The 27,877-nt window shown below is 38.6% G+C and overlaps 1 protein-coding gene across 6 annotated transcripts in view; it reads right to left on the bottom strand.

Annotated features, from left to right (window-relative positions):
- LOC107998431 (serine/arginine repetitive matrix protein 2) overlaps positions 1–27,877 on the bottom strand; it is a 234,111-nt gene that overhangs the window by 136,008 nt on the left and 70,226 nt on the right. For 4 of the 6 annotated variants that reach the window (XM_062077623.1, XM_062077626.1, XM_062077625.1 and 1 more), the window contains exon 8: positions 2,723–2,791. The exons of the other annotated variants lie outside the window; for them this stretch is intronic. In XM_062077623.1, coding sequence (XP_061933607.1) covers positions 2,723–2,791 — 69 coding nt within the window. The remainder of the gene's footprint in view (positions 1–2,722; positions 2,792–27,877) is intronic. 6 annotated transcript variants of the gene reach the window in all.

Raw genomic sequence — 27,877 nt, 5'->3', positions numbered from 1 at the left:
ATACATTAGTCGCAGACGTATTACGACGCTGGCAAGGTGCCAACCATTTAAGAGGGTCGAAACCTGTTTCCGCCTGCATTGTGAATTCGCTTCTTCTTTCCAACCGCTTCGTACTACCGCTTTCTTTGTAACGGAACAAGAACCGAAGGAAAGGCGAGCCAAACACGGTAGTCGAATACAATTATCGAAATTGCTTCGTCCTCTTCCTTCCTTAATCCACTCTATATATATATATATATATATATATATATATATATGTACTTTTGACGCGTATCGATTTAATTTTAAAATAAAAATCGTTTTTATTATTATCGCGAAATCTTTGCGCAAGAAAATTTACCTAAATTCGAAAATTCTGATTTTATCGATGGAAACTGTTAATAACGTAACGCGTTGCGTGATACGTTACTATGCTTGGTAAATGTATAATGATTGAATTATCGTCGCATCGCGTTGGAAAAAGAAATAACACGCGCGCGTGTCTTCCGTTTCTATTTAAAGTCTCGAGAGTCGACCGAGTCGATCATTCTCAGGAAACGAAAGAAAAATCGGTTCGGTACCTGTTACGGGGAACAGGTTCTCTGTACACTGACCTCCTCTCTCAGGTACTTAGGGGAATAAAAGGCTCCCGCTGGAGTTGGACGCTCGAGGGGGGAGACGAGTTTTGAAACCTGTTCTCTTCGACCTGCCATTTTGTGCCGAGGCTCCGTCCCAACTTTTCTAGAACGAGGGAGAAAAAGGAAATGCGACCGATAATCCATCGATCGATTATCCATCCGGCCGTTGAAATATCCGAGTGAACAAACGAGATTTTTTTTTTTTCTAAGTAAAAAGAATAAAAATTGGACCCTTTCCCCAAGTTGCGATTCGAGACGATTCAATTTTTCACAGAGGCGTTGATTCTTTCTTCTTCGATGTTTAACCGGACGAGCTGTTTCTGGCATTATATAATTTCTCGCTTAGGAATAATACAGGTATGCTATTTATTTATGCGGCAAAAGCGAACTTTGATTCGTGAGTTTTTAAATTTAACGAAGCCACTCGATCGAGACTCGAAACTTTGAATCACTATAGATTGCATCACTCTGTTGTGCAAAAATTATTTTATTCCTCGTCCAATACTTTTTCCACATGTTCAATTTTTCCCAATTTCAATTATTTTAAATTAAATTTCGATTAAATCACATTTCACGCGTACATATCGAAATCGAAATATTTATAGAATATTTGGAAACATTGCTTCCAAGGCTTCTCACCTCCTCGTCACAATGGCAATGCGATAAGCATTCTTGATCCCGGTAACTCGGTGTTGTATCGTCGACGAGGCTCGAGAGGAGGATAAGTGGGACGATGTTTAATTAGAATGCGAGATAAGCGGTGGAGACGTGTCTGCTGCTCGATCATGTAGGTGAAAGTCAACGTGCCGGCGATACGAAACAGGAAATTGAAAAACCGATAACATCGGCCGATTACGTGGCGTTCGTTAAAAAACGCTGACGGATAAATAAACGCGGCAATCGTGAGCGAATCTCGTCGACGTTTCGCGGATTTTTATTAGCGTACCGATTGTCCAAATTAGGGAGATGGATAAAAATCGACCGATTGAAAATTTTTCGAGATAAATCGATAATTGAGATATATACATACATATATATAATCGATTTTAAAATTTTCTATTCTCGTAAAATCGTTGTATTCGGCCTTTGGATATAATTGACGTTATTTCGAAAACGCTGCACGAGCTATTTTTGCGACGCGATCATCATCGGTCATCGAGTTACCCGGAAATCGGCGATTTCGTTCCACGACAGAGATAACCCCTTGGGACTCGTGCTGTATCTATATGGCGAGAAAGGCAGGGTTATCGCGACGATACGCAAGGATCATCGCACTCCCAGAACCTTGTCCGATTCGTGTACGTATCGATAGAAATAATACGATCGTAACAATATTGTTCGGAAATATATATCCTCGTGTCGAAGAATTCCTCGTGTATTTCGCATGGAAGGAGGTTTTATTATTGGAAGAAGAGCGCGCTACAATAGGGGCATTAGAATTTTTCCCAGAAAAAAAAATCGTCGCGATTATGCGTATTATAACTCGGTGAACTTCGTCTCGAAGCGAAACGACTATTTTATAAATAAGCGGTGCTTTATTGCGTCTATCGACGATACAAAACATCTTATCGACTTTGGACTTTGGATGAATATATATATATATATATATACGTGCATATGTATTTCGTGGTTTACGTACTGTTTCTGCGAGAGAACGAGGACGCGCGGCGTGATCGCCCGTTTTATGAATCGTCGCGGCGATAAGATTGAAAATTACGACGTGGCTAAGCTTCGAGGCGAGCGATAAAAACTTGCCGGAGGAGAGAAAGAGAGAGAGAACAGCCTCTCGCGTATTAAATTCGATTAATTCGAGGGGACAAAAATTGACGAAATGACCATCGAACGATAATGAAGAGCAACACCGACCGAACGAATACCGTCGGACGATAAGTTTCCGTTCCGCGAAGTAAAATTTAAACTTGTCATTCCTCGACAGAGAAAGAAAAAAAGGAACGAATGATTTCTATTTCCTTTCCTTTCTTTCTTACTCAACGAGCGTGTAAAAGTGTAAATATTTGAAAAATAACACTTATAACTATTTAAAAAAGACTTTTTACCATTTATTTATTATTCGCGAATAAGAGAAAGCTTGCACAATAACTTACCAAATCCGGAGGATAATATAGGTAGGTAACGATCTTTAGAAACGGGACAACAAAACACTGGATATTTACCTGAAACAAAAGCGAGTAACGTTGTTGTACTCGATTGCGGTTTGGACACGGACAAAGGTCAACTGACAAATGTACGGGTACAATGCACGGTCAAATATTACCGACCGCACGAAAGCATCGGTAATTAGATATCTCGATCCGACCTCGGCCACGGAACAACCCTTTTGATGCTATATGGGCTGCCTATGGGCGCAGCTGTCCCGCCTCGAACACCGGTTCCGTGACCAGTGGTCAAATCGAAATACGTATTATTTTTCTTGTCATCTGTTCCCAAAATTTGGTAATCGCATACGGGGAAAAAACGCACGTTTCGTCGATATCGATGTCGAAACGCGTTGTCGACAATTCTCGACAAATTTTATTACTCTTTAATTTTTTTTTTTTTTTTTTCTTTAGCAACGACTTTTTAATTCATTTATAAAAAGAGGGTCTCTAGTTTAATATTATCCAGTTTTCGATATTGGTTTTGGATCAAGGCTACGTTGCAATTTTTTGACCCCAGCCTAATCGATATTAAATACGTTTTTTACAAACAGATTCTATTTCTATTTTCGCCAATTTCATCGTTGCAATAGAATTGTAATTTTCGAAACTATAAATCTTGTTCTTCTACATAAATAGCTGTACAAGTAGAAACTTTAAATCTTCGGAAACGTCGATTCTGACATATATAAACATTTCCTCTGGTAATTTAAAATGTCAGTTATAAATATTAATGCTAATTGGAAATAAATATTTTTATTATTCGTTCATTATATAATAGATAATTCGATGAAGACATTGAACATTTATTTCTAAAGATTTCCAGACGCAAGTGCTTAGTTAAAGAATAATTAGATATAGATGGGAATTAAAAAGTTATTAGAACGAGCGTTTATATACAGCGAAAGAGGATATTTGAAAATGTCAAGTAGTGATAATTATTTTTAAATATATGCACACGAAAGATATGAAAATAAAAATAAAGGATGCGTAATTCCGAATTAAAAATTTTGATACGTCCAATTTAAAATTCAACGCGACGCATAAATGAAAAATAAAATACAATAAAATAAAAATATACTGAATTCTAAAACTATGATTTAAGAGGCAACACGTAACGTTAAAAAACACGTTAATGCATATAAATGTTTCTAAAATGCGGATAAATAAACTTTTTTTTTTACGAATAAAATATAAAACAAGTATTCCGATTCTGGAATTACTGGAATCAAGAAGGAAGGTAAGAAATACATTTTTGCAATTTGCAAAGAGCGAAAATTTCACCACAAAATAGAAGAAACGATGCATCGTATAACGACGAGTGAAAGTGGCCGGTTAAAAAAATTCTGGCCAATTTTCTCTCTTCTTTCGAACAAACCGTTTGCGAGCGAAATTATTGTTTCACGCTGTTCGAAGCCTTCGTGTTTCGTCACGAGCAACGTCCTCTTTTCCCTTTACGGTATATTTGCACTCGTTATTGCGCGTTTAAACATCGCTCTCAGCATTTTCCTTAAAAATCAACGTTTTAGAGTCACTTCGATTCCGATTCCAGATAGAAAAATTTATACAATTACCGCGTTGTTTGCTTGTCACAAAATGTCTATATCAAGTGACACACACCTGATAACAATTAAAATATTATTTCAACCATCTCTTGTAATCTTTAAGCGTATTTTATGGATATAATTATTTATTATTGGGAGCAAGAGTAAATAAAAACGTTTCTGAAAACGTTTGTTTATTTGCGAAAAATATTTTATAGTCTTCTTTTACAGTCATTCAAAATATTTTACGTACTTTCTATCCTCGAATTCCAATCTATTTTCGCTATCCCGATAATATTGATAAATTTCTCGTATTAATTTAACGAATTTCCAGGTAATTGACATCGACAGTCGGTTCAAACCAATTACGGGAATTGATATGGCGCATAGTTATTGCGGGACAATTTGCAGCTAGGTGTTATGCAAGGGATAATTTGCCCAAGGTTGGCGGTATGAGTCACGCCATTAACACCGTAGGTGAATACGAGGAGTGGGACGAGAAACTTCGCCACGTTCGAATATTGCTTTTTATATAATTTCGAAAACTTTTCCACGATAATAACGGATTCCATAATCAAAACAAAACTAATAGAAGGCTCGCTCTTTAGAGACTTTTCGCGAAGCGATCCACTCCCGAAAGGAGGATAACCGAAACTTTTCCAACTTTTAATGAAATCGTTCGCTCAAGTCGTATGTGCTTCCACCAAAGTTCTAATTAACTCCGGCTAAAAGTAATTTTCCAAACGAAATGTACGAATAGTTGTAAAGATATGACAACGAATCATTTCGAAATTTCCACTCGAACGATCGAAATATTATTTGTAACAAAATGGAAAAAGAAAGAGGAAACGTTGAAAATTAAAAATTACGATTGATCGTGATAAAAGGTATATCTTGGACTTTTATCTTTCCTTTTTTTTTCTTAGGTACGAATAAATATTAATAAAATGGCTCGTTAGGTTTAATGCAATTCATTCACAGTTAAGTAAATTCAGTTTATGATGCGAGTATGATGATCTAATAGCAAGAAGATAAGAAGGAAAACGATAATGATTGCAAGGGGCGAGTGGTCACTAAACAATCTCGTATCTCGTTATTTGTGTTGTGTCGTAATAATCTGGAATTTCATTTTGTAACGTATGTTGTAATAGTTTGTTGAATATTTTAATGTCATTATGTAAATTTCCCTTCTTACTTATGTATCCGATATTTAAATTTCAACTAACACCTCTTATTAATTTATTCGCAGAGTTTTTAAATCGTTTCGTTATTACAAAAATATAAAATAGACTAGTAAAGATAAGTGATGTTTCGACGATCAAAAAAAAAAAAAAAATAAATAAATAATAATATAAATTAAAAATTTTCTCTTCGTATTTTTACACGTATTTAACTTTTTTTTAATATACTCGGGCTTAAATCGTACAGAGAATACAGAAATAGACCAGACTTGTACAAACGCGGTCAAGGATTCGCGAGAGAACATTTGTTCGATCGTGCGCTCGAATACCACGAATACTTCGATAAGTAAAAGTTTCAGAGTTATGGGACTACAGATGTTTAAACACCTGTCGCGCCTCAACTCTGTGTTTACCGCTATTTTTGAACGCGAATCGAATCGATTTTAAGCTTCGTAACACACCGACTTTCCACGAGTTGCGAAAGAATTCGCGAAAAAACGTAGTTTTGAATAGAACAATCCATTTAGACGTAATGGATTATGAATTACGCGACGCGACTCAAGAAAGTCATTCGAGAACGTGAAATGGCTATAAATAAATATAATACTTGACGATAAAAATGCGCAGCATATTAGATTCAAGTTATGAAAGCACTATGGTAATTATTATAGACTGCGTGGATTTTTATGCGAGATTTTTACGATCATGACTAAAGAAACGAAGCTTAAGTAGAATTTTGTTTTATTCCTCAAATATGATTATCGTGTTATACGTGGACTTTCTGGATATTTTTGTACAAATTTTGCATAAATGCGCAAACAAGCTTATTGTAAGAATAAATCCTTAAAGATTCAGCGTATCTTGTTTTTCTAACTTTGCAATGATACGAAATAAAAAATATATTATTCAAACTTTGATATAAAAAGAAAAAGATGAAAACTGAAACACCTGGAAACTTTGAGGATGAGTTTCACTCCATTTAAGAGATCTTCCAACAGAGAAGAGAAAAAAATTATTTCAACGAGAGCTGCTTCGTATTTCGTAACGTAAATACGTAACGTAATGAAAATTTAAAAAAAGAAAGATCCCGAGAAGGAACCGAAGTAAGAAAAGAAAAGGACCAGTCGAGTATTTTTATTTTAAAAATAATTCGAGGCGATCGAGTAGAATTTCACGTTGTTTAAGAGAGCAGTTGATTTTTTGCTGCCAGAAAAAAGAAAGACCCATGCGTCCTCGCGAGCTTGTTGAGAAGGACGAGCGTGTAAGAGAGCGAAAGATAAATAGAGACGGTCGAGCGACCCTCGTTTCTTCCTGCGCAGGAACGGGAAATAACCGTGGATGGCTCGAGTTTAACGGTCGTGCCGCTCAATATGCGCTGTCGGAGACCACGAGTTCTCTGCTTTTTTCCTTCTTTCTTGTCCGGTTTTTCTCTCTCTTGCTTCGCGGTATCGTTCCAACGCTCGTCTCCTCTCCACTCGAAACCGCACAATTCTCGAGCCTATCTCGTTTACTCGTTCAACACGTCATTATCAAACCGGTTGTTGCAGCTGCAATATCGTGCCACGGTTCTCTCACGCTCTCCTCGAACTCCTCGCTCCTCCGTTGGCCTCGATGGAAATCGATCTTCGATCACTCGGTTTGGGATGATTTTCGAAAAGGAAATCATTTCAGAATCTTTCGGTTGAAAATTTGTTTTTTACGATATTTCACGTGTAACGAAGATAACATATCGATTTATAAGTTCTTTGAAATCGTTTCAAAATCGTCGTATTTGGTGATTGCATACATGTAGTAAAAAAATTATTGTTTTTAAAATTATTACGCACGAAAAGTAAAATGAAATAACGCGTTATGAAATAATGCGAGTTTAAGTTAAAGTTGATCGATTCGAGGGAATATCTCTTCCGGATCGAGAAGAAAGTAATTTATAATTTTTTTTAAGCTTCATTTTATCATTAGAATAAACTTTCAATTTGAAGAGATTGAAAAAAGACATTATATTTTTTATTAGTTTGAGTTAGTTTAAAAATGCGTAATATTAAAACTTTTCGTAACAATAACAATAATAATACTCGATCAAATCTTTTTCAAAATCGCGAAAATTCATTAAACAAACAAATATTCTGTTTAGATTATATCAATTTGATGGATGATTCTTCGATGAAGAGATGTCGCATGAATTAATTATTCTTGCGAGGAAAATGGAAGAGATGGAGGTGGAAATGACGAGGCAACAATCTGATCGATTCGATTCGAGCATTTTTATCGCGATTCATTACAGCATCCGGCAATTAGAACAAGATCGAACAAGAAACGGACAACAAGGTCGTTAAGAGCGCAAACGTCGTATCGTGAGAGGAGACGAGAGCTCAGTTTAAATTTGTTTCGCAAGATTGTGCTAAAAGTTGCACGAAAATACGCTTCTCCTCCGAGGCAATGGCTATTTTCATCTATCTCACATTTTAACAATCTCTTAGAACAAAGTCGAATTTTGGTGGTGATCCAAACGTGTAAAAATTTGTAAATGTATAAAATCTAATAATACGTCGTTATCTATGTCAAAATAACTATAATTTACAATCTTTCAACGCGTTAATCGATCTTTGGTTCAATTCCATTCTCGAAAATATAATTAGACATCTGGCACGCTACGCTATTTTATATTATTCGATTTTCTTTAAATTCAATGTCAAAATTCGGAAGCTCGTAAATCATGAATCACGACTATTTTAATTGAAGTAGCCGAGATTGAGAGCAATCATTAGACTGAGTAACCATTTTAAGATTATATACACGGAATACAGACATTTGGAGAATTCTAAAAACTAAAACGAATATAAAAATTGATACAAAATGGTTGGTCGAGTTTGTTCGTAAACTACGAATAATGGAGATTTTATCGTTTTCGTTCAGTCACCATCTACAACGAACTTTAATTATTTATAACTCAACAAATCAAGCAACATTTCCGTACATCAATTTTTGTATTCATTTGGCTAGGATTAATCCTATAAACTCGCGAATATATGAACGATCTGTACAACGAATTAAAACACGTCACTACAATTGATATTCGAAAATTCAAAATAGACCAAGTGTTGCAACCTTTCGAAAGGTGAAGAGATGTTTATAGATTTTTCAACGCGGTCATCCCGAATGTTAAAAATCCAGCTGGCCAAAAGTGTATTCTCGAGTTACCAAACAAGGCCAAGGAGAAAATTTCAACTTGGTAATTCAAGAGGCACCCGCATAAATCAACTGTCACGGTTTTTCTTCGCTCGAAACGAAGAAAACGACGAAGAAAAACGAGTTCGAGGGGGGAGAAGCGGGGAAGGGAGGGGAGGGAGAAACGGTCACTGGAGCAAGCAACCGAGAGAAACGAGCCGAGGGAAAAAACGATTTGTAAAACGAAAGAGAGAGAGAGGGAGAGAATCATTATTGGGGAAGCAAACTGTTCGAAACGAAATACGATCTCGTGTCCACATTCGATCGTCTAGCTTTATCGACGTAAGATACAAACGCAAAATCGTTGGAAAAGTGTCGCTTTAAATTCCACGATATTCGAACGAGAAAGGACGAGGTGTTCATCGACAGAGAGAGAGAGAGAGAAGGGAGAGCTGGTTGAAACGTTCGTCGACAAATGTTTGCCGAGCGTGCCGCGCCAATATTCACGGAGATTGCCATTTTATCCTTTTTTATCAGCGGAGGTCTATTGTCCCGATAACGAGAATCCATGCTTTTCGTTCTAACGCCGCGTAACAAAATCGTACAAAGCCAAACGTTTAAGAGGGAATCTTTAGTCGAACTTATTTCGAGTATCAAAGACGGGGCGAATTTGCATGCTTTTGATATTGAACGGAAACGTTGAAACGTTTTTATATATTCGCGTTCCTCGATTTCCCTCCCTGCAAATGAATTTGTAATTTCACGCTGCAATTGTATTTAGATCAGATTCGGATTTTTTTCAGGTTAAGAAATGTTTTCTTAAATTCGGATTTGCTTTTATAAACCGTGTGACCTTTCCACGGTGAAATTATTTTTTACGTTTCTTCAAGCTTAATTCTGCGATCGTTACGAACATTTAGATGAAATGTTTAGAAATTAGAGAGATCGAAATTTTACTTTGGACAAAAATAATTTTTGCACAGAGACGCGGAATAACGATATATGCAAATTGACAACAAACAGGAAGGATCTTTTATTTTATCCAAGAAAAACTACACAGGCAAATATCATAGGTCAGCGATGACGTGCGCGTGCGTTGAGCGTTCGATGCACGAGGAGAGGCATAAAAAGGCGAAGTCTGTTACAACGAGCGCTGACTCGACTCGACGCTCGTAATGGAGTGGAAATTGTTGAACATTGTTCGGCATGGGCGACGCGTGAGTCGCCTCTCGGTTTAACAAAGCCGAGAAAGAGAGGAGATAAATAAAGAAAAAAACGAGGGGGGGAAGGCATGGCGTGCAAAGTGACAGGTTGATCCTGTTCCACGCTTGTCCCACCACGGAGGGTCCTGGCCTCGATTTTACGGCCCTCTCTGCATCGAAGAGCTAATATTTCGTGTTTTACGAGCGTAACCACCACCTTTGACCGTCCGTCGCGTGCGTTTCTATTTTTCGCGATCAGAGGCGCCCATCCCGTCGGGGATCGAACGTGAAACGAAATTCCACGGGAGAGGTTAAATATAGGGGAATTAAATTCGATTTGCGGTGAAATAAGTCGGGTTCACGACACGAATCTCGAACACGATCGAGAAGCGGACCGAGATTGGCGGTCAACCGCGGACGCTGAACCGCTTAGTTCGATAATTCACCGCTCACACCGTAATTTCGCTACGATCGAGCCACAAATCCCCTCTACTCAAACGTTTTCCTCCCGCCTTTCGCAACTTCAACTTCGGCTTGCGACGTTGCCAGGTTCAATTAGGAGAAAACAACTTGCGATTTAAAATTTTCAACGATGATATAACGATATAATAAAATATTTGGAAAGAACTCGAAGAAATATTCGACGAGGAAATAATAACGCAATTTTGACCACCTATGAGTTAGATTTCCGGGCGAATGTAAGCGCGGTTGAAAGCATTCGGGGAGATGTTTGCGGATTCGCGAGCAACCCTCTTCGATAAACACAGTCGCCCACTCTGAATGGGCATCCTCTTCTCTCCCCTCCCTTCTCTCTTCCCTTTGTGGCCCCGCGTGGCAAGGCAACGCGCTGTAGTCACAATGCACGAAGGGTTGGTTACCGGAAGGGGGAGTTGTTTCGAGACGGCGTTATCGACCAGCTTTCCCAATCTCGTACCTATCTTAAAGAGGATACCTCGTAAATATGAAACGGCGCCTTTAATGCCCCTAGCGACTATACACGGGAGTTGGCATGGAAATTTAATTCCGAAAGAAAGAAGGTTCAAACGAACCTTGTGTAGAAATAATTATACATGGTACGAATTATCGAAATCTTTACACGGAACGGAACCAATTAATGTGTCGCTCGAAGATAAATTGCGATATAGATGTATTAATTTGAGGGCACAATGGCGGAAATATTGCCCGATTTGCTAACAATGGGCAGCGTCCTGTTATTAGTTAATTAATTTGTTCCCTATGTATGTACGTTCGGTTTATTCGAGTCTCGGCGGAAAGAGAAAAATTGGAAAAGAGCGGTTGTAATTTATAAATGAAATTACACACAATGGAACAATTCGTATTGTCGGGCCGAAGGAATTAATTATTCTTCCCAACGGGCGGCGCGATAAATGCATATTTAACTCGCGTGTTCGCGAGGCGAAATTGTGTGCGAACGACACCCATTGCACAACGCTTTCTTCCCATCTTTTGTGAATCGCTTCTTGATCTTCTTCCAGCGAACAATGAGCTGTTTGTAACACTTTTGTTCATTGATGCTGATGGATATTTGCTGATCCAACATCGGTGAGATAATGCATAATTTAAACGTTATTCTCCGCGCTTTGTTTTTTCCCCCTTTTCCCTTCCAATTCACAATCGCGCGATTGTTTTCGCTTTTCTAGAAATCAATTTTCTTCATTTCTCCATATCTCGTTTGAAATTCATTAAGATTCCTCGGCTTTTTTCCTTTTATAAAGGAGATATCACGAATAAAAGGTAAAGAGAGGTGAGACGAACCAGCTTGCTAGAAAAATCTTTTCGACCGATTCATATTTTTTACAATCACGTTATCGAGATGGAATAAATATCAAACGTCGGTCTGGTACGAGGTAAATAAAAAGAGAGAAAAATGTACATTTGTGTAATTTAAACTCGTTTAAAAAAAGAAGGAAAGGAAAAACACGAGAACCTGAAAATATATTTAATAACTTCAATAGCGATACACGTGAAGCGTAATTATACGTGGACATGTGGAAAATATGTGTCACGTGGGAGGAAATATTTTAAAAAATAACGTTCGCTTTTTTATAAAATAATTCAAGCAATAATGAATTTTTTCTCCCCCCAGGAGTTCTGTGCTCGCTGCCCACATATTTTCTTTCGACTATCACTTTGTTATTCCATTATATTTTCCTTCATAACGCACGAAAATTTAAATAATTCTTTCTCGCATTTACTTCCGTACGTATCACTCCAAATTAACATTCCCACCACGAGTTTTTACTATCGTGGTTTAGTACATTACATTCTGAAAATTATTAATATTTTTAATGAAATTTTCGAAACTTTTTATCAGGCATAGATTTTCCCCTACGAGCGATTATATTCCATTTCCAGACACACGAGTTCACAATGCACAACACCCAATCTACATTTTTCGTAGATCCTTCATTGAACGCTATTCCATATTCATTTATAACGTATATGCCGCGTAAATTACGAAAATTTTCATATCCATAGATTTTTATACAGGTATAGATATAGATATAATGCTACGATAAAGATATAATAAAAGTGGAATGCGGATTCCTCCTGCAGTAAATTTTTTACCAAAATTTTAAAACGTGAAATGTTACTCCAATGATGAAGAATACGATGAAAAAATATCTCACGTAAAAATTATTTTAGGTTTTATACAGATTATTATTATATATATACGTATTATTTTTTCTATAATTCATTGTATCAATTGTTTTTGCCGCGAGATACAATTTATTTTTCATAAAAACGAAGAAAAAGATCATCAATTTAAAAGAATATGGTTTCGCGCATTTTCTTATCTTCCATATGATAAATTTCACAACTTCGAGTTAAAATTATCTCAATATTTCTTTCTTTTTCTCGTAAGAACGATAAATTACCCTTCTATTAATTCGATGATAAATACTGTTTCCACCAGTGTAACGTAATAATCTTCAAATCGCGACTTTCGCTGGTGAATTCCTTCTTCTGGAATCAAGGTCAACCAGAATACCTAACCGCAACGCCCGTTTACGATCGCAGTTTATTATTTTCGTTCTCTCGGCTTCCTACGTTGTTCGAATAAATTTCCACTGCCTCTTTCCTTCTCGACATCTCATTTAATCTTTCGAAAAGATCAATTGTCTACGATCCGTAACAATGGGCTGACTCACGCTCGATCTCGGCCAATTAGGACAACGTACGCTTTTCCGTCTAGACTGGTCGATAGTGTGGGTGAAGCACATCCTACTCAGAGCACTCCTCTCTCTCTTTCTCTCAGCCTTTTTGCTTTTCGATCCTCCCCGATCGGATTTTCCTTTGATTTCGAAAAGGGCGGGGTACAGTTCAAGGGTGGTCGATATCCAAACCGAATTCCACCAACTTATTTCTTCCCCGTCTTATTTCTTTCCTAAAATGAAATCGCTTCGAGGAAAAATATCACGCATTCGAAGTGTTCAAGTATCAAAGAGGAGGGGGAGAATTGTGGAAATTGTGGAGATTGATTTAATGAAAGAAAAGTGCATAGAGTTGCATATATTTTGAAGATGAACAAGTATGTTAAATTGTTTCTTTCTTTCTTTTTTTTTTTTTTAAGGTATATGATATATTCTATCGAGTACAAACAGAAAGAAAGCACGAAACGTTAAATTCGTTGCATTTTTTCCCTCGAGCTTTGTATTTTTCTTTTTCCTTCTTCTTTTTTTTCGTTGTACGGCTTTTGTAGCTCGATAGCTTTTGACACTGAAATTGATAAAAATCTTCGATTCGAAACACAGCTGGGCTTTCATTCAAGATATATATATATATATATATATGTATATTTTTTTTTTTGTTTGCTCGTTTGATTTCCGATTCAATCGATAGTTGTTCTAAACGTTCTACGTATTTTTCTTTCTTTTTCTTTTTTTTTTTCCTGTTAACTCAATATCAACGTTCGATTATCATGTAAACCGCGCAAGATGGCATAAACGAGAGATACATCTTTCTTCCATTCAATTTTAACCTTCCGCGAAAATTAAATCGCGAAACGAAAATGAGCGACATCGGCTCTCTTTTTCGAATCCGTTATCTCCTGTTTTCGTTGTTATGAACAAAATTCAAAGAGTAAATTTTTGATGACAACGGATCGTGGAGAAACTGAAAAAAGCATTAGAAAGCAAAAAATTAAATATTATCTCATTACTCGAATATCTTTCATCAATTCGTTCGTATTTTTAAAAGTATTTAAATAATTTCTCGGCAGAAAGGATTTAAAAATTAAAGCAAGAATTCATAAAACGATTTTAATGCATCTCCTCCTTTGTTTTCAATTCGAAAAACAACGAAAGACGTACGATCGTATAAGATAAAAACGCGTCTTAGAACGCGCGAAACGTAAAAATAAAAATAAAAAAGAGAGAAACTGCTAGCTCGCTACGAATAAAACGTATTTAACATTAAGAAAAATACGTGACGCCCCAATGCCTTCTATTTTAATTTAATAAAAAAAGGAAAAAAAAACCGTCTACTAACTAATACACCCGCCTTTTCAACTCGAGAAAACAAAGAGAGACACGCGCACGTACAATCCCGTAACAAAACATCGTCCTAAACGCGTAAAATAAAGGTCGAGTTCGAGTCGAGAAGCGAGAGAGAGGGGAAAAAGTGGAAAGGAAAAAGAGGGACAAAGAGAGAGAGAGAGAAGGGAAAGGAACGAAGTTGGACGCGAGTGTGAAAACGGTGGGCGTGCCTGGGCTTGCATCGTCACCCGGCAACGCACGCATGCATAATGCACGCAAAAACGTGCGCAGCTGCGGGACGTGCACGCGCATTTATCGATGCGCTCTTTAACGAGCCGCGATCGTGCGCTTTCGATCACCGTTATCGCGGGGAGAACTCTTATTAAACGTGGAATGCGACCGAGAGGGGGGGAGGGCAGTATTATTGCATCGATTACGATTTATCGTCTGACCGTTAATCGAGCCTCGAGTCGTATTCGCACGAACGTAGGAGGACCTTGGCAATTCGGAATATCAATGGTTGCACACTCGATAAATCGCTTTTAATTAATTGGGATTGATATTAGACGTGCCAGCCACCGTTATATCACGTTGTTTATTAATTATATTTGCTACGTTAAAAGTGTCGATTAAGCGATTAATCTTTTAATCTTTTGAAATTAATACGTTCAATTCACACAGTTTGCTAGAAAATTCGAGAAAATAAAGAAAGTTTCTGTCGCTAAAGAAAATTGGAAATGTTAATGTGATCATCTTTCCAGTTAACAAGAGTCCTAAAACTTTGCACGTGCACTTGGATACATACACATTCCATCGATCGATCTTCGCAACTATGATTCCGCCTCGTTCAAGAATCGCACGTTTCAATGGAACCGAAATATTTCGACTCGCTATTCTCGGTTCAAAGCAGCGCCGGTCGTCCGTCAAAGGGAGACAGAGTTACAAAATCTCGTCGATGTTTCGTTGCATTCCACCCCTTCTGAAATGCGTCCGTCTATTTCGAGAAAGCGGCGAGAAAGACGCTCCGATGATTCGAGCAATCGACTATTCAGTGACTCGTGTTCCCGGGAAACGGGTAAAATGGAAAAGGAAGAGGAGAAAATACAAAATCGCGCGACAGAATTTTGCACGCGTTCTCCTCGTTTTAACGACTTTCTTTCTCTATCTCTCTCACTCCCTTTCTCTCCTCCAAGTTCTTCTCCGTTCGCCGACCTCGTAAAATATCTTACTCTCCACGGCGCCGAAAGTAATTGCCACTGGCGTGAGTTTAATCTTCGCGATTTTACGACCGCACTGTGCGCGCGCGCATTCTCGCCTTCGAATTTTAGTTTTCAAATCGAACCTCTTTTCGCCCAACACCTGCCGTTACGATGTCGAACGCGAACAAAATTTTTTTTCGATGAAATTAAGAATAGAATTTGGAAAGAATTTTTAATGCTGTATTTATAATCGGATGGTATTAAAAGGAAATTGATATGGATCGTTGTATCGAGCGATCAATCTTATGAAAATTTTGATCTCGTGTTAACGTCTATTTCGGGACAAAAGATAAAGAACGGTGTGCAAACCTATTAAACCTATTTCACAGAATTTGAAAATGAATATTATCGATTATCGGCCGATTTTTTTTTTTTCTACTTATTTTTGATGCTATTTGATTATACGTATCGTAATGACGTGAAAAACGATATTCGTTTCGTTCAATTGGATAACGAAAATGTAAAAAGCCTCTTACGGTTTGTACGTGTGTTGTTGTTGAAATATGCAAATATTTATAATTCCATATATATTATTTAAATCTAATGTTCGGTATATGTATTTTTCATAATTTTGACTGACCATTTTTGATCGAGGATAGAATGACGACATGATTTCGAGTTAAATAAAAAATAGCGAATTTTTATAATGTTAGATAATCTACACTTGAGATACGTTTATCGATTTGTATATTTATTTATTATTGACTTCTACATCGTCGTTTAAAATCGATATCCCAAACAACTGATTCATTATAAAATCTATATAGTATGAGATACACGCATAACAATATGCCATCCTTGAACCTAATCTATATTCATATCCATATACATATTCATACTTAATATTATAATGACCCAAATAATATATTAACACTATAATTGCCGGTTTGTAATAAATAAATATCTAATTATTTAATATGTGTAATGATTGTATAATTAATGAAAATAAATAGACACGTTAAATAATTTATTTTTTTCAAAATACATATTATTAATTTTCTCAAAATTATTTTCACGTTTTCGATTCTATTCGTTTAATTGTGCAACACAAATTATAAAATCCATCATCTCGACAATTTTAAAAATTCTATCATCGAAATAATTTTATATAATTAAGTGCGCAATTAAGTAGTGGTACAAAGATCGTAAGTTGTCGAGCATCCACGAATTAAAATAGCAAAGGAATTAAGCTATGTATGAATTATGTTACACAATAAAACTTTCATCGCGTTAATCGTCCGAATAATTCGAATAATTATTGAATCCGTACTGAAAAAGTTTGAAAATCTATGCAGTTCTTTCTATAATAAGTGTGCAAACGAGGACAGATATTCCCCTAATAATTGATACTTCGAATCTACGTTCACGCCAATGCGTTCGAATCGTCGCTCTTTATCCAATTCTATTTCGATCCTTCTTCTCGACGATGGATTCAGCCAATAATAAGAATACTCGAGACGACATAACTAATCGGCAAGTTACGATCTCAACGCAAGATCAAACATGCACATTTTCACGCAAAATAGAGAACGCGGCAGCAAACAAAGCAAGAAGAACGATCGACGCGCGCACAAGGACGAAAAGCGGCAGGGAAATACACGGTCGAAAAGGCTTATATCGCGTCCACGTCCAATTACCAGCGGCACGAGGGAGAAAAATCGAGCACGCGTGCGTCCGGTAGTAACGGCGATAAATCGTGGCCGAAATGTGACCATCTGTAAGAATAAAGCGAGGCGAGGGGTCTCGGTTCGATATATCCGTCGGAGCAAGACCCGGATGTACGGGAATAGCGGGTCGCGCGAAATCCGGATCTGTGTCTGGGTGCGTGCGTGAGACTAATAAAACTGGCAACAGGGCAGGAGAAAAGTTGGCGCGCTGCCAGCCGGAACGAAGCTAATCTCACTTTCGGTTTTGTCCCGCACACCTCCCCCATCTAAATAACCGACACACACACCACAACGCAACACCGCTATTGCCCACCTGTGCAAATTGGAATTCGATCGTGGACCATCGATTTTCACGACCGCCTCGATATTTTTGTCCCTTCCCCGTTTGCTACGACGATCAAATTCGCCTCTCTGAATATTTTAGTTGACGGATTAATAACAACCGGCCCCCGGGTTGGCGGTAACACGGTTGGAAATTGTATTACCGAGCCGGAGATTGGCGATACGTTCAAGCAATAAACTCGATGGCGCTTTAACCTATTAAGGGTCAACGGAACGTTATATTAACGAAATATTTCGTTTGCTATTTTCTCTTTCGCTCTCTCTGCCCGGTTTTCGGATAATCGTGTATTTTTTAATGTCGTTGTGGAAGAGGATGAATATTTATAATTAATATCCATTGGTGAGGATAGTTTTTTAATATCGTAATTAAAAGGAAAGAGAAAGAATTTGATAATTGAGAATCTTCTTCGTGGCTCTTTCTTTCGGTTGGCATTAATAACAAAATGCGAAAATATGAATTGTTAATGATAGCATCGTTGGCAAGGATATACGAGATTCATTAAAAATAATTTTGTCGAAAATAGTTTTTGAGATAAAATGATACGTTGCAGTTAAATATCAAGTACACGTTTCGTCTGAATATAAATATAAAAAAAAATACGATAACAATAATTTAAAATTTAAACTTTTCTATATTACGAGGAAGAGTATAATGAAAAAAAGGAAAATTTACAATTAGTTAAATATTCAGTTAATAACTTCAATATAATATAAAAACAGTTATATACGGATGTGGAAATGTTATAAAATATCAAATAGAATATATGTATTTTAAAAAATATTTTTTATTTTGTAAATCCATAACGACAAATATTATTTATCCGGAAAAAATTTCTTCCATTACCATTTCCCCCCTGTTTTTCTCCTTCATAATACACAAAAGTTTAAATTATTTTTTCGTATTTACTTCATATTGCAATAATTCAACATTCTCGTGTTTCCTTTTTTACATTTATATCATACCTAGCATTCTGCATTTTCAAAATTACAGTAATTTTGATAAATTTCGTATTGCGTAACGCTCGAAAATTGCACATTTTATCGAATGTTTGGAAAAATTCGAAATACAAATTCCAAATCACACAAATGCTATATTTTAATACGATTATGGAACAACAAAGGGCGAAAGTATTTGCACGCTTTTTAAAATTGCAAACTTTGCAAACTTTAAAATGATCGTTGATCGTTTTTCTTTTCGCTATCGGCCGAAAAATAACGAAGGAAAAGCGTTAATCGAATCAAGATCGAGCGGATTTGACCGAGGAATTCTATTCCCTGCCTCCACCAACTTTACCTCGACGAAAGTTAAAAAATTAATTACACCTTTAAAAATTGGATTATTCGTTCCTCCGCGTAACACACAGCTTATGAATAGAAATAGAACTGACCGACTCACGGTTGGCCGACTAAAAGAGGTGGAATCTAGTTACGCTTAGGAAGAAGGATTTGCGTGATTCTCGGGATCGGTAAATTACGACGGAGGGTAAAATTAATGCGATTCCTGATCCGGTATCACGGAGGAATTTTACGTCTGGCGATCACGCGATGGCGGGAGCAAAGAGATGTAATCGAAAAATAAAACGATTTCTCCCTTTTATACCTCGAAGGCCATCGTCTCGATTGTAGCGGGACACGAAGGATGGAGAAATCGGTAGAGATCCCCGGCCAGGAAACTCATCGATATCTGGCCGTGCACCACCTGCTACCCGTCCCCAGCCATCGTCACACTGCACCTGCGTGCAACCCCTCCCCAACAGACGGAAGGTGTGCATCCATCGGAATTTCGACGACGAACAGCTGCTCCGCCGGAGACCTTTGGCTCGTTTGACCGATTATGCAATCGAAGGGGAGGGGAGGATTACGTATTTGAAGGAATAATTGGAGAGAGCGCTGTGTTTTCCAATCCCTTTTTTCTGAGTTACGGTTTCGCAATATCTTCGGGTAAGAGTGATCCTTTCTCTCGCGTCGAGTTTAAGTCGAAAAGCACTGTTAACTTCAATATTCGTTATACAAATCTTCCGAACAATTAGATATTTTATAATTACGAATAATTATATTGCATTTCTTACAAAATAAATATCATATCTAAACCTGTATTTTATAAATTATTTTATAAATTGAGATAAATACGTCTTTCAAGTCGTAATAAGAGAGAAGGATCAAGGCTGTTGGATCAGAGTTTTTCACCATCGTCTTTTCTTCTTTTCCATCCTCGGGAAGCTTATTAACTCGGGGCCTCGATATTTTTTGCCTTCGAAGAAATTTTTGTAATCACCTCGAGATACGAGTCTGTTTCGGTGAAATCTTTGTACCTCAAAGGGATATTATAACTCGAGCGTAGAAAGTCGAACGAGAAGAAGAAAATCCCTGCAAACTCTGCTTACTCTTGTTGAAACTTTGCGCTCAATTTTTACGCGCAATTACCTATCCGAGCCTTGCTCGAATAATTCGAATATTTCGAGCAATAATAAAAGGAAAGTAATAAATGATAAAATTCTTTGCAACGTGACAAGCTATCGAAAGCAGCATACAAGAATAAAGTAACGATCTCTTTCATCATCAAATCTTTCGTACAAGTCGGGAAAAAGAAATAGAAGCGTCATAAAGGGTGGAGAAAAATGTTTGCGTCGCACATTCCAGGGTCGAAGGAAGGAACTATTACTTACTCGGGAAAAAGTTTCTTGCAAAGTTGGACGCAACGTGCGAGCTAACTATTTCCAGACACTCCACCACCATCCCCGGAGGAATGGAGAGCCACGGGGATCGAGAAGTCGTAACCCAAGGATCGAGATGGGAACAGTTTCTCTCTTTCACGACTACGAGAAGCTTCGAATCGTTTCTTCGATAAAGAAAAATCTTGCAAATCATCAGCTCAAGGATCTTTCATGCTCCGGAAAAGATCGGTATATCTTTTACCTCGCGATCAGGTTTTTCAGAAATAATAATAATATCGTTGGATGAATTTCATCTCGTTTTGAACAACGTTCGTATCAGAATAAAGAAAAGACAAGAAGAAAAATTTAACGCCTACAATCACATATTAAACAGAGAGAAGGGAAGAAAGCGATAATTTCATAAAATAAATCTTCTCGATTCGATTTAAAAAATCTCCTTCTTTATTTTCTTTAGTGATAAACAACGAATATTAAACTGGAGATACGTAACGTATCGTCCTCCAAGGAGGAACAATATTTAATCGTAAAACGCAGTTGGAATTAAAATCAGGAAGAACGAAGAGAATCACGGTCTCCTAATTCCGTTCCAAAACTCACTCACCACGTCTGCGCAAATTTCGATGGGTTAAAGGAGATAAAGGATACAATTCCAGCTGGGTGCTCGGAAATGGAGGTTAGGAGGAGTCGAGATCGATCCAGGAGCTCCTTACGTCCCTGGCTGCTCCTCGCCACCGACCAACGATCCCAAACCGTCCGCGTCATCAATATTCGTAACGCGAACGCGCTCTCCCTCCCTCCTCCTCCTCGATCGATCCGCGATAAAATTCCCCGGCAGAGGGAGAAGAAAAGCTCGAGCCAGCGTGGCGAGGAGGATAGAACATCCAACGCTCTTTACGATCCCTTAAAAGCACCCGAAGACCAAGGGATCTCGCGGAAGGCTCGTAAAAATCCGGAAGATCGATGACCGTGGAAAACTGCTCTCAACGAATCGGAGAGGCAATTAATCTCCTGGTGTAATGATAAAGGAAAATTGTGAAGGAATCGTACGAGAGAGATTGAGAGGTCACGTTTAATCGTACTATTTATTTAAAATGCAATAACTATGAGGCGATACGTATAAAAGTGATGGATGTTTAAATAAATAATTTGATTAGGAATATGTTCATTTATAAGTTCGTGTCGAAGTTCAATAATTTTGATGACTCTTCGACGAGAATATTACGTCGTAAGAAGGAGAAGGTTTGAAAGATATCGCGAGCAACGTGTTTTCGTGGAAATCTCGAAATCAGTATGGAGGCAAAGTTCTCGAATCGGACGAGCCGAAAGTTAGTTTCGCGGCAATAATTATTATTCGAGTTGTGAACTCGAGCGGGTTGAAACAGACGAGTTTCGAGTAAAACGGATATTGCCGGCTAATTAAACGAACATCTCTCGCGCATTTGTGTACAAACAAAACTCTTGCGCAAATTTATCGTCACGGAGGAACTTTGCCAATTTTGCCAATTTTTTGGAAATACCTAGCTTCTTTTTCTTTTCTATCCAACATTCCAACATTTATATTACGCACATTGCATTACGCTTAATTATCGCGCGTTGTTAATATCTTTTTTTAAAAAGCCATATATTATGAGCCGTACTTTATAAACTTACAGGCTAAATAAAAGAAATACAGAAGAAGCTACTTTTTTTTCTTCGAATTAGAAAACTTATATATGATTTAATATTTATCTTTTTACACTTCCAAAACACCTTTTCGTGCACCGAATATAATAATAAATTCAAAAAAAAAAAGATTCGTAGGTTTCGTAGCTTCTTTTTCTTTTCTATCCAACATTCGAACATTTATATTACGCACATTGCATTACGCTTAATTATCGCGCGTTGTTAATATCTTTTTTTAAAAAGCCATATATTATGAGCCGTATTTTATAAACTTACAGGCTAAATAAAAGAAATACAGAAGAAGCTACTTTTTCTCTTCGAATCTTTTTACAGAAAATCTTTTTACACTTCCAAAACACCTTTTCGTGCACCGAATATAATAATAAATTCAAAAAAAAAAAGATTCGTAGGTTTTTCCTTTTCTCCTATTTCTCTCGCGAACGAATTACACAGACGTTTCAACGGAACAATAAACGAGCGAATGCGTAGGTACACGGGAAGAATTGATCGCGCGGACGTTAAAAGTGTAAAATTTATCGAGAATTATTCGTGGGAAGAAATTTGTTCGGTATAATATAACGAAATTTCCTCTGGGGGATGTGCAACGTCCGCGCAACGAACAGAGAATTTCCAGCCGATCGATGGATTAATCTCGTGCGCGCCGCCAGGCGAAAAAACGGTGGGAAACTCGAATGCGACGTGTAAATAGCGCGGTGCGCATTCAACTTGCAAATCAATACTCGGCCGCATCATTAAATTCAGACTTTTAATTTAACGTGCGACCGTGTTTGCCCGTCTCGCGAACGCGGCAGAGGACTATAGGTATCCGGGTCAAACGATCCGTACAATCGCCACTATTTATTTTAATTTAGAATCAGCTAAACGCGCCAGGGATTTGTGCAAATAAATTTTTAAATTATTCGCTCGACTCTTCGATACTCTTTTCGAATCTCTCTTCGCACGTATCTGTGCAAATAAATGTACACAAGTTTATCGTGACGTCAAAAGTTCTTTAAATTGGAAAAAATAAATCGTACTTTAGGTGTCGGATCATTTGTCATTTGAAAAAAGAAAAACTTCGATATTGCAAAGTAAAAACGACGCAATGTGTAACGTTAAGTGATTAGATTGCACTGTCTAATTCCGATAAGAAAAAACGAGGAAAAACTTTGTTAAGTTGAACGAAACGACTCGAGAAGCGTACGACGAAGAATTTCCGGTAGGAAGGCGCGATGCGCCTGCGCCGTAGATCGTCTTACGTCTCGAAGCGATCGGGAATGAGTCACTGACTCCGGGTTCATTCAAAAGTCGAGGCTCGTCTCTTACACCGATGCCGGTGTATCCATGCGGGTCAAGCAATGCAAAACCTCTCTCCCCTTTGCCTTCCACACCTATCCGCGATGTTGCGCAACTGCGCATACGTGGACGCGTATGCCAACTCGGCTGATATCGATCTCGAAATTATGCATTCGTCCAACGACGTTTCCTACGCGCAACTCTCATAACCCATTGCGAATTAAAACTCGACTGTGCTTCCTTTCCTTTCTTCTTTCTCTTCCCTATCTCCAAATTCCTCCAACAAATTATAAAAAGAAAAAATAACGTTTATTCTTCTCCCGATAAAACTCTTCCAGATCTTCTAAATCCGCTTGATTCTAAATCCAGAGTCCGGGGATAGTCGAGATAAAGTTGGCGACAGGTCGAAAATGTGTGTATTTTGGCCAGACAGCTTTTTCCAGCCCATTTACAGGCTACACAGCAGCGTCCATTGGTTACCAGATGCGGCTATGTCGACATGTGGTTCGCTAGATGCGCTCGCGATTCGCGCATACGCGGCGCGCCTAATGTTAAATGCATATATATTACGGGAATATGGTAGACCGCCCACGTGCTGTTCAACGATGCTTTAATCCGTCGCTCGCAACGTGCCCTCGTTCCACGCGTATGTATGTATACCTACGTATACGTGTACACACGTGTGCGCATAAAAAAGTATATGAAAAAGCGTAGCGAAGTTGGCGGACAATCGAAAGTCGAATGCTTCGACGTGTTTCCTTATTCATCCGTCGCGCGCTGCTGTTCCGTTTCGACGTATAGCTGCCGCGAATCGCGTCCATCTAGATATGTATTATGGAGAAAATTACCGACTCGAATATACTTGCCGCTACGAGATCGTGGCAAAGGGAATCGTTCCTTAACGAACACGCCTCGTTCGATAAATCTCGATTTACTTATATTCCCAGGGGATATACCTTCTTCTCGGTTCTCACGGCACGATCTCTTTGAATGCTACTCGCGCAACGACATTTCTTCTTTCCTTAGACCGAGTACGGGGAAGGCGAGCAATAGTGGTAGTAGAACTTGGACTTTGAAAAGTTGGCAGACGAGGGAAGAAAGAAGGAGAGGAACAAGTGTGTCGACGACTTGCAGGATTGGTAGGTTGCCAAGCGACCCGTACGTACAACCGGTAACCTGCTATCAATCTCGTTTCCGTACGATCTGCCCCCTCCTCCCTCGCTTCCCCCACTCTTCACTTTCCTCGCGCCCGAGTTCTTCCGAGTTCAATTCGAATTTGCCGCGCTTTGCACAATCGCAACCCGACCGTTCGTCCGATTGTGAGAGATTAATTGCGCGAACGAAAGAACGATGGGATGAAGTTTTTCTTCAGTTTTCAAATGCGATACAACGCAAAGTATTATCGAGACATCTTTTTATACTTTTATACGAGAGGCAAAAAGATTTCCACCAAATGATTATCGCCAACCATTCAAACGAGACTTAATTATTTAATTCCCTCCCCGGAATTTCAGGATCACCGCGTATCGGAACGAACGGGCAGCGGCCTCGGCGCGGTTGTATTTTCAGCAACGTGTCATCCGGTTCGCGTTTTACGCGGCGCGTTTATTTTTGGAAGAAGAAAAAGAGGGGGGAAGAAAGCGACGGGGCGAAGCGAGGAATTACAGCGACGCACTTCAAAGGGGCCCCCTCGTTACTTTATTAGCGCGTGCCTCCACCACACCTCGTATACCTCGCGGAAAGAAAGATCGTTGCTTTTGAATCTTTGCTGCTCGTGAAACACTGGATAAGTTCCTGGAACGATCGCATAAATTTCTTCGCCTTTCCACGCGCCCGATGCAACTCGAAATTCCGTTCTTCCTTTCTTCTTCTTCTTCTTCTTCTTCTTCTTCTCGACTTTTTGATCCCGGCAGAATTACAACCTCGCGCGTTTCTCCTTCTTTCTCGCAAGAGAATGGGACGAGGTGGATGGAAATATTGCCCGAGAATTTTGTTAGAATTTCATCAAGCAAGGATTAGAAAATTATTAACTCTCTGCCGACTTCTTTCCGATCAAAATCTTTCTTGCAAAAAAACTAATTCCTCTCAATTATCGAAAATCGATATGTGCTACGCTTCATTTCGCGCGAGTTTAATGTCGCGCGATCTCGAAGGATGAAGCTGAGGATCGCGTGGAATCCCATCATTGGACAGGATCGTGAAACACGCGGCCAAGTTTTCGCATCGATGCCCGCGCTTTCGAGGGGTTTAGAGGCGATCTTGTGCACGGCCAAGTGCTCTACAGGCTCGAGTGGACACGGAGGAAACGAGGATGGAGAAATAGAAGAGCAATCGAGTCGGCTATATTTGACCGGGTGACGTAAGGGGACTTTTGCGATGCACTCGGCGCTCTTTAGACTTCCTGCTGTTTCTTGCGGGGAATAGAAAAGGAGAAAGAAGAAGAAGAAGACGGAGTCGCTGGTTCTCAGACTACCAGAATTGAACCTCTTTCGCCGGGATGAAAGGGAAAACGGAACGTCCATCCTTTCCCTTCCTTCTTTTTCCTCCAATAATCTGCTGTCCTCGGTTTCGAGCGACAAGTAACGAGCATTTGTCCGCCGAATGCGATTCTTGAAATGTAAATTCAACCAGGTGGATGGAAGAAAAGGCGAATAAATGCGAGGAACAACGAGGATTGAAAGAAATATATTTTTTTAAAATATATATTCAACGCTTTACGATGATCGTATTTTCGTGCACGATGCCATCACTATTTTTATATATCAACGGCATTGAAACTGTTAATTATAATTAAGGATTCGCTCTTTCATCCTTCGTGAAGAAGATGCTGATTATTCTTCCTTTCTACTTACGTCAGATATCAACGTCGTTATATTTGATATTCATTTTACTCGGTTTCTCAACAATCGATTATTCGTCTCGTATATCCACGCGTTTCAACAATTTCTCAGGGGCAATTGCATTGCGTTGCTATTACTATTACTATTATTATTATTATTATTATTATTGAATAATACTTTTATACGGCAAAGTTATTTAAAATTTACATTCAAGTTTATTTCAAGAGATTAAGTAACACCGGTGATGATCACCGGCGGTAGTAGCCAACGCGTCAATGACAATGTGCCAAGCAGTTAAACAACAGAATGAAATTTATTCCTCAATGGCTATGAATAGATAATGCAACTGTGGGATAAATAATTTTAGCAATTTAGAAACTGTCCGGCGGAGAGCCGAGATTCGAAAATAGAATTTTGCCGATAATGGTTTTGCTTAAGCACATCGAGGGGGATGGTTTCCGACTGTCCGGCTCCAGCGGTGGTCTTTCGTTAATTTCCTGGGGCAAATCATATTGTACGGGCCAATTTCCGTTGATAAATATACTATACCGGTATCCGTAATTGGGGAGCAATGCCGCGACGAAAATCGGATTACAGTTGAAATTTCGCTTCGCCGTGAGTACGGGTTGTTGGTTTAAATTTGACATTTAAAATACGGGACAGCGTGTCAATTATTCAGGTATTCGCCGAGCAGCCAAGAATACGAAACCGCCTCGATCCTTAATTGATTTAATTTTAATTCATTAAGGATGGCTAAAATTAGGCGCCGATATTTAACGATTCGAATAATCTGACGCATAACTGAATTTTTTTGGACAGATTAAATTTGCCACGGATATAAATAATTATATTGTGATCGAATAGATGGAAGATCGCGTTTTCATCAATGAGAAAAAGATACAGAAACGATTTCAATCGTTCTCGATATCGCTGCAACATTTATCAACCGTTTTACACGATCTTATATGTAATAACGGAGAAGAAATAACAATGGCGTTCGAGTAACCTAGAGATAACAAGGAGAAAGAGAGAGAGAGAGAGAGAAGAAAGAACGATGGTGCAGGGATGGATCGAGAAGTGTTTGTTTCGGACAAAAGGTTCAGAATCCCACAATTTCGTTCCATCAACATCGACTCTCTCCCGCCTCGAGAGTCAGCACTTCCTTCCTAGCTGAAATCCCTCCTACGATTCCCCTCATTCCTCCCCCCTTAAAACCAGAGATTCAACCAGACCTGGCAACGAGTCTTTTGTTTGTGGACCGGTTCTTCTTATAGTTCCTCGAATCATTTATTCCCCTTGGCGCGCCGCCTCCCTGCCTACCCAGATATCTTTCCCATCCTTCCCACTCAACCTTTTTTTCGCCCCTCTCTTCCGTCCCGCCCTTAACTTCTCCTTTCCCTTTCACGGCCTGCTCTTTTTCTATACACGCACCCCCTCCTCCAACCCCAAATCCCCCTCGGCCCCAGAGGGGCGATGCACTTTAAGCCCTAATTCCATCTCGCTCCCTCTACTCTCCGCCAGTTTAATCAATGAATCTCTCTCCCCGATCTTTATTACGATTCTACTCTTCCACTCCAACGTTTTCTCCACCTTCCTCGCTTCAAGATTAGATAAATCGATTTTGGTAAATATTCATTAAGAATTTTCGACGAATCTTTTCTTTTTATATATGTAACTCGTGATCTTGAATTTTCGAAATACTTGCGATAAAAAGGACTGCTATTATTCGTGTGACAACCGTTTATCTTTTTACGATTTTATTTCGAATTCGA

This window comes from Apis cerana, linkage group LG7 (genome assembly GCF_029169275.1).
Source record: "Apis cerana isolate GH-2021 linkage group LG7, AcerK_1.0, whole genome shotgun sequence".
In the NCBI taxonomy this organism is placed as follows: domain Eukaryota; kingdom Metazoa; phylum Arthropoda; class Insecta; order Hymenoptera; family Apidae; genus Apis; species Apis cerana.
Note: the sequence above shows the minus strand (reverse complement) of the source record. Positions and strands in the feature narration are given on the sequence as shown.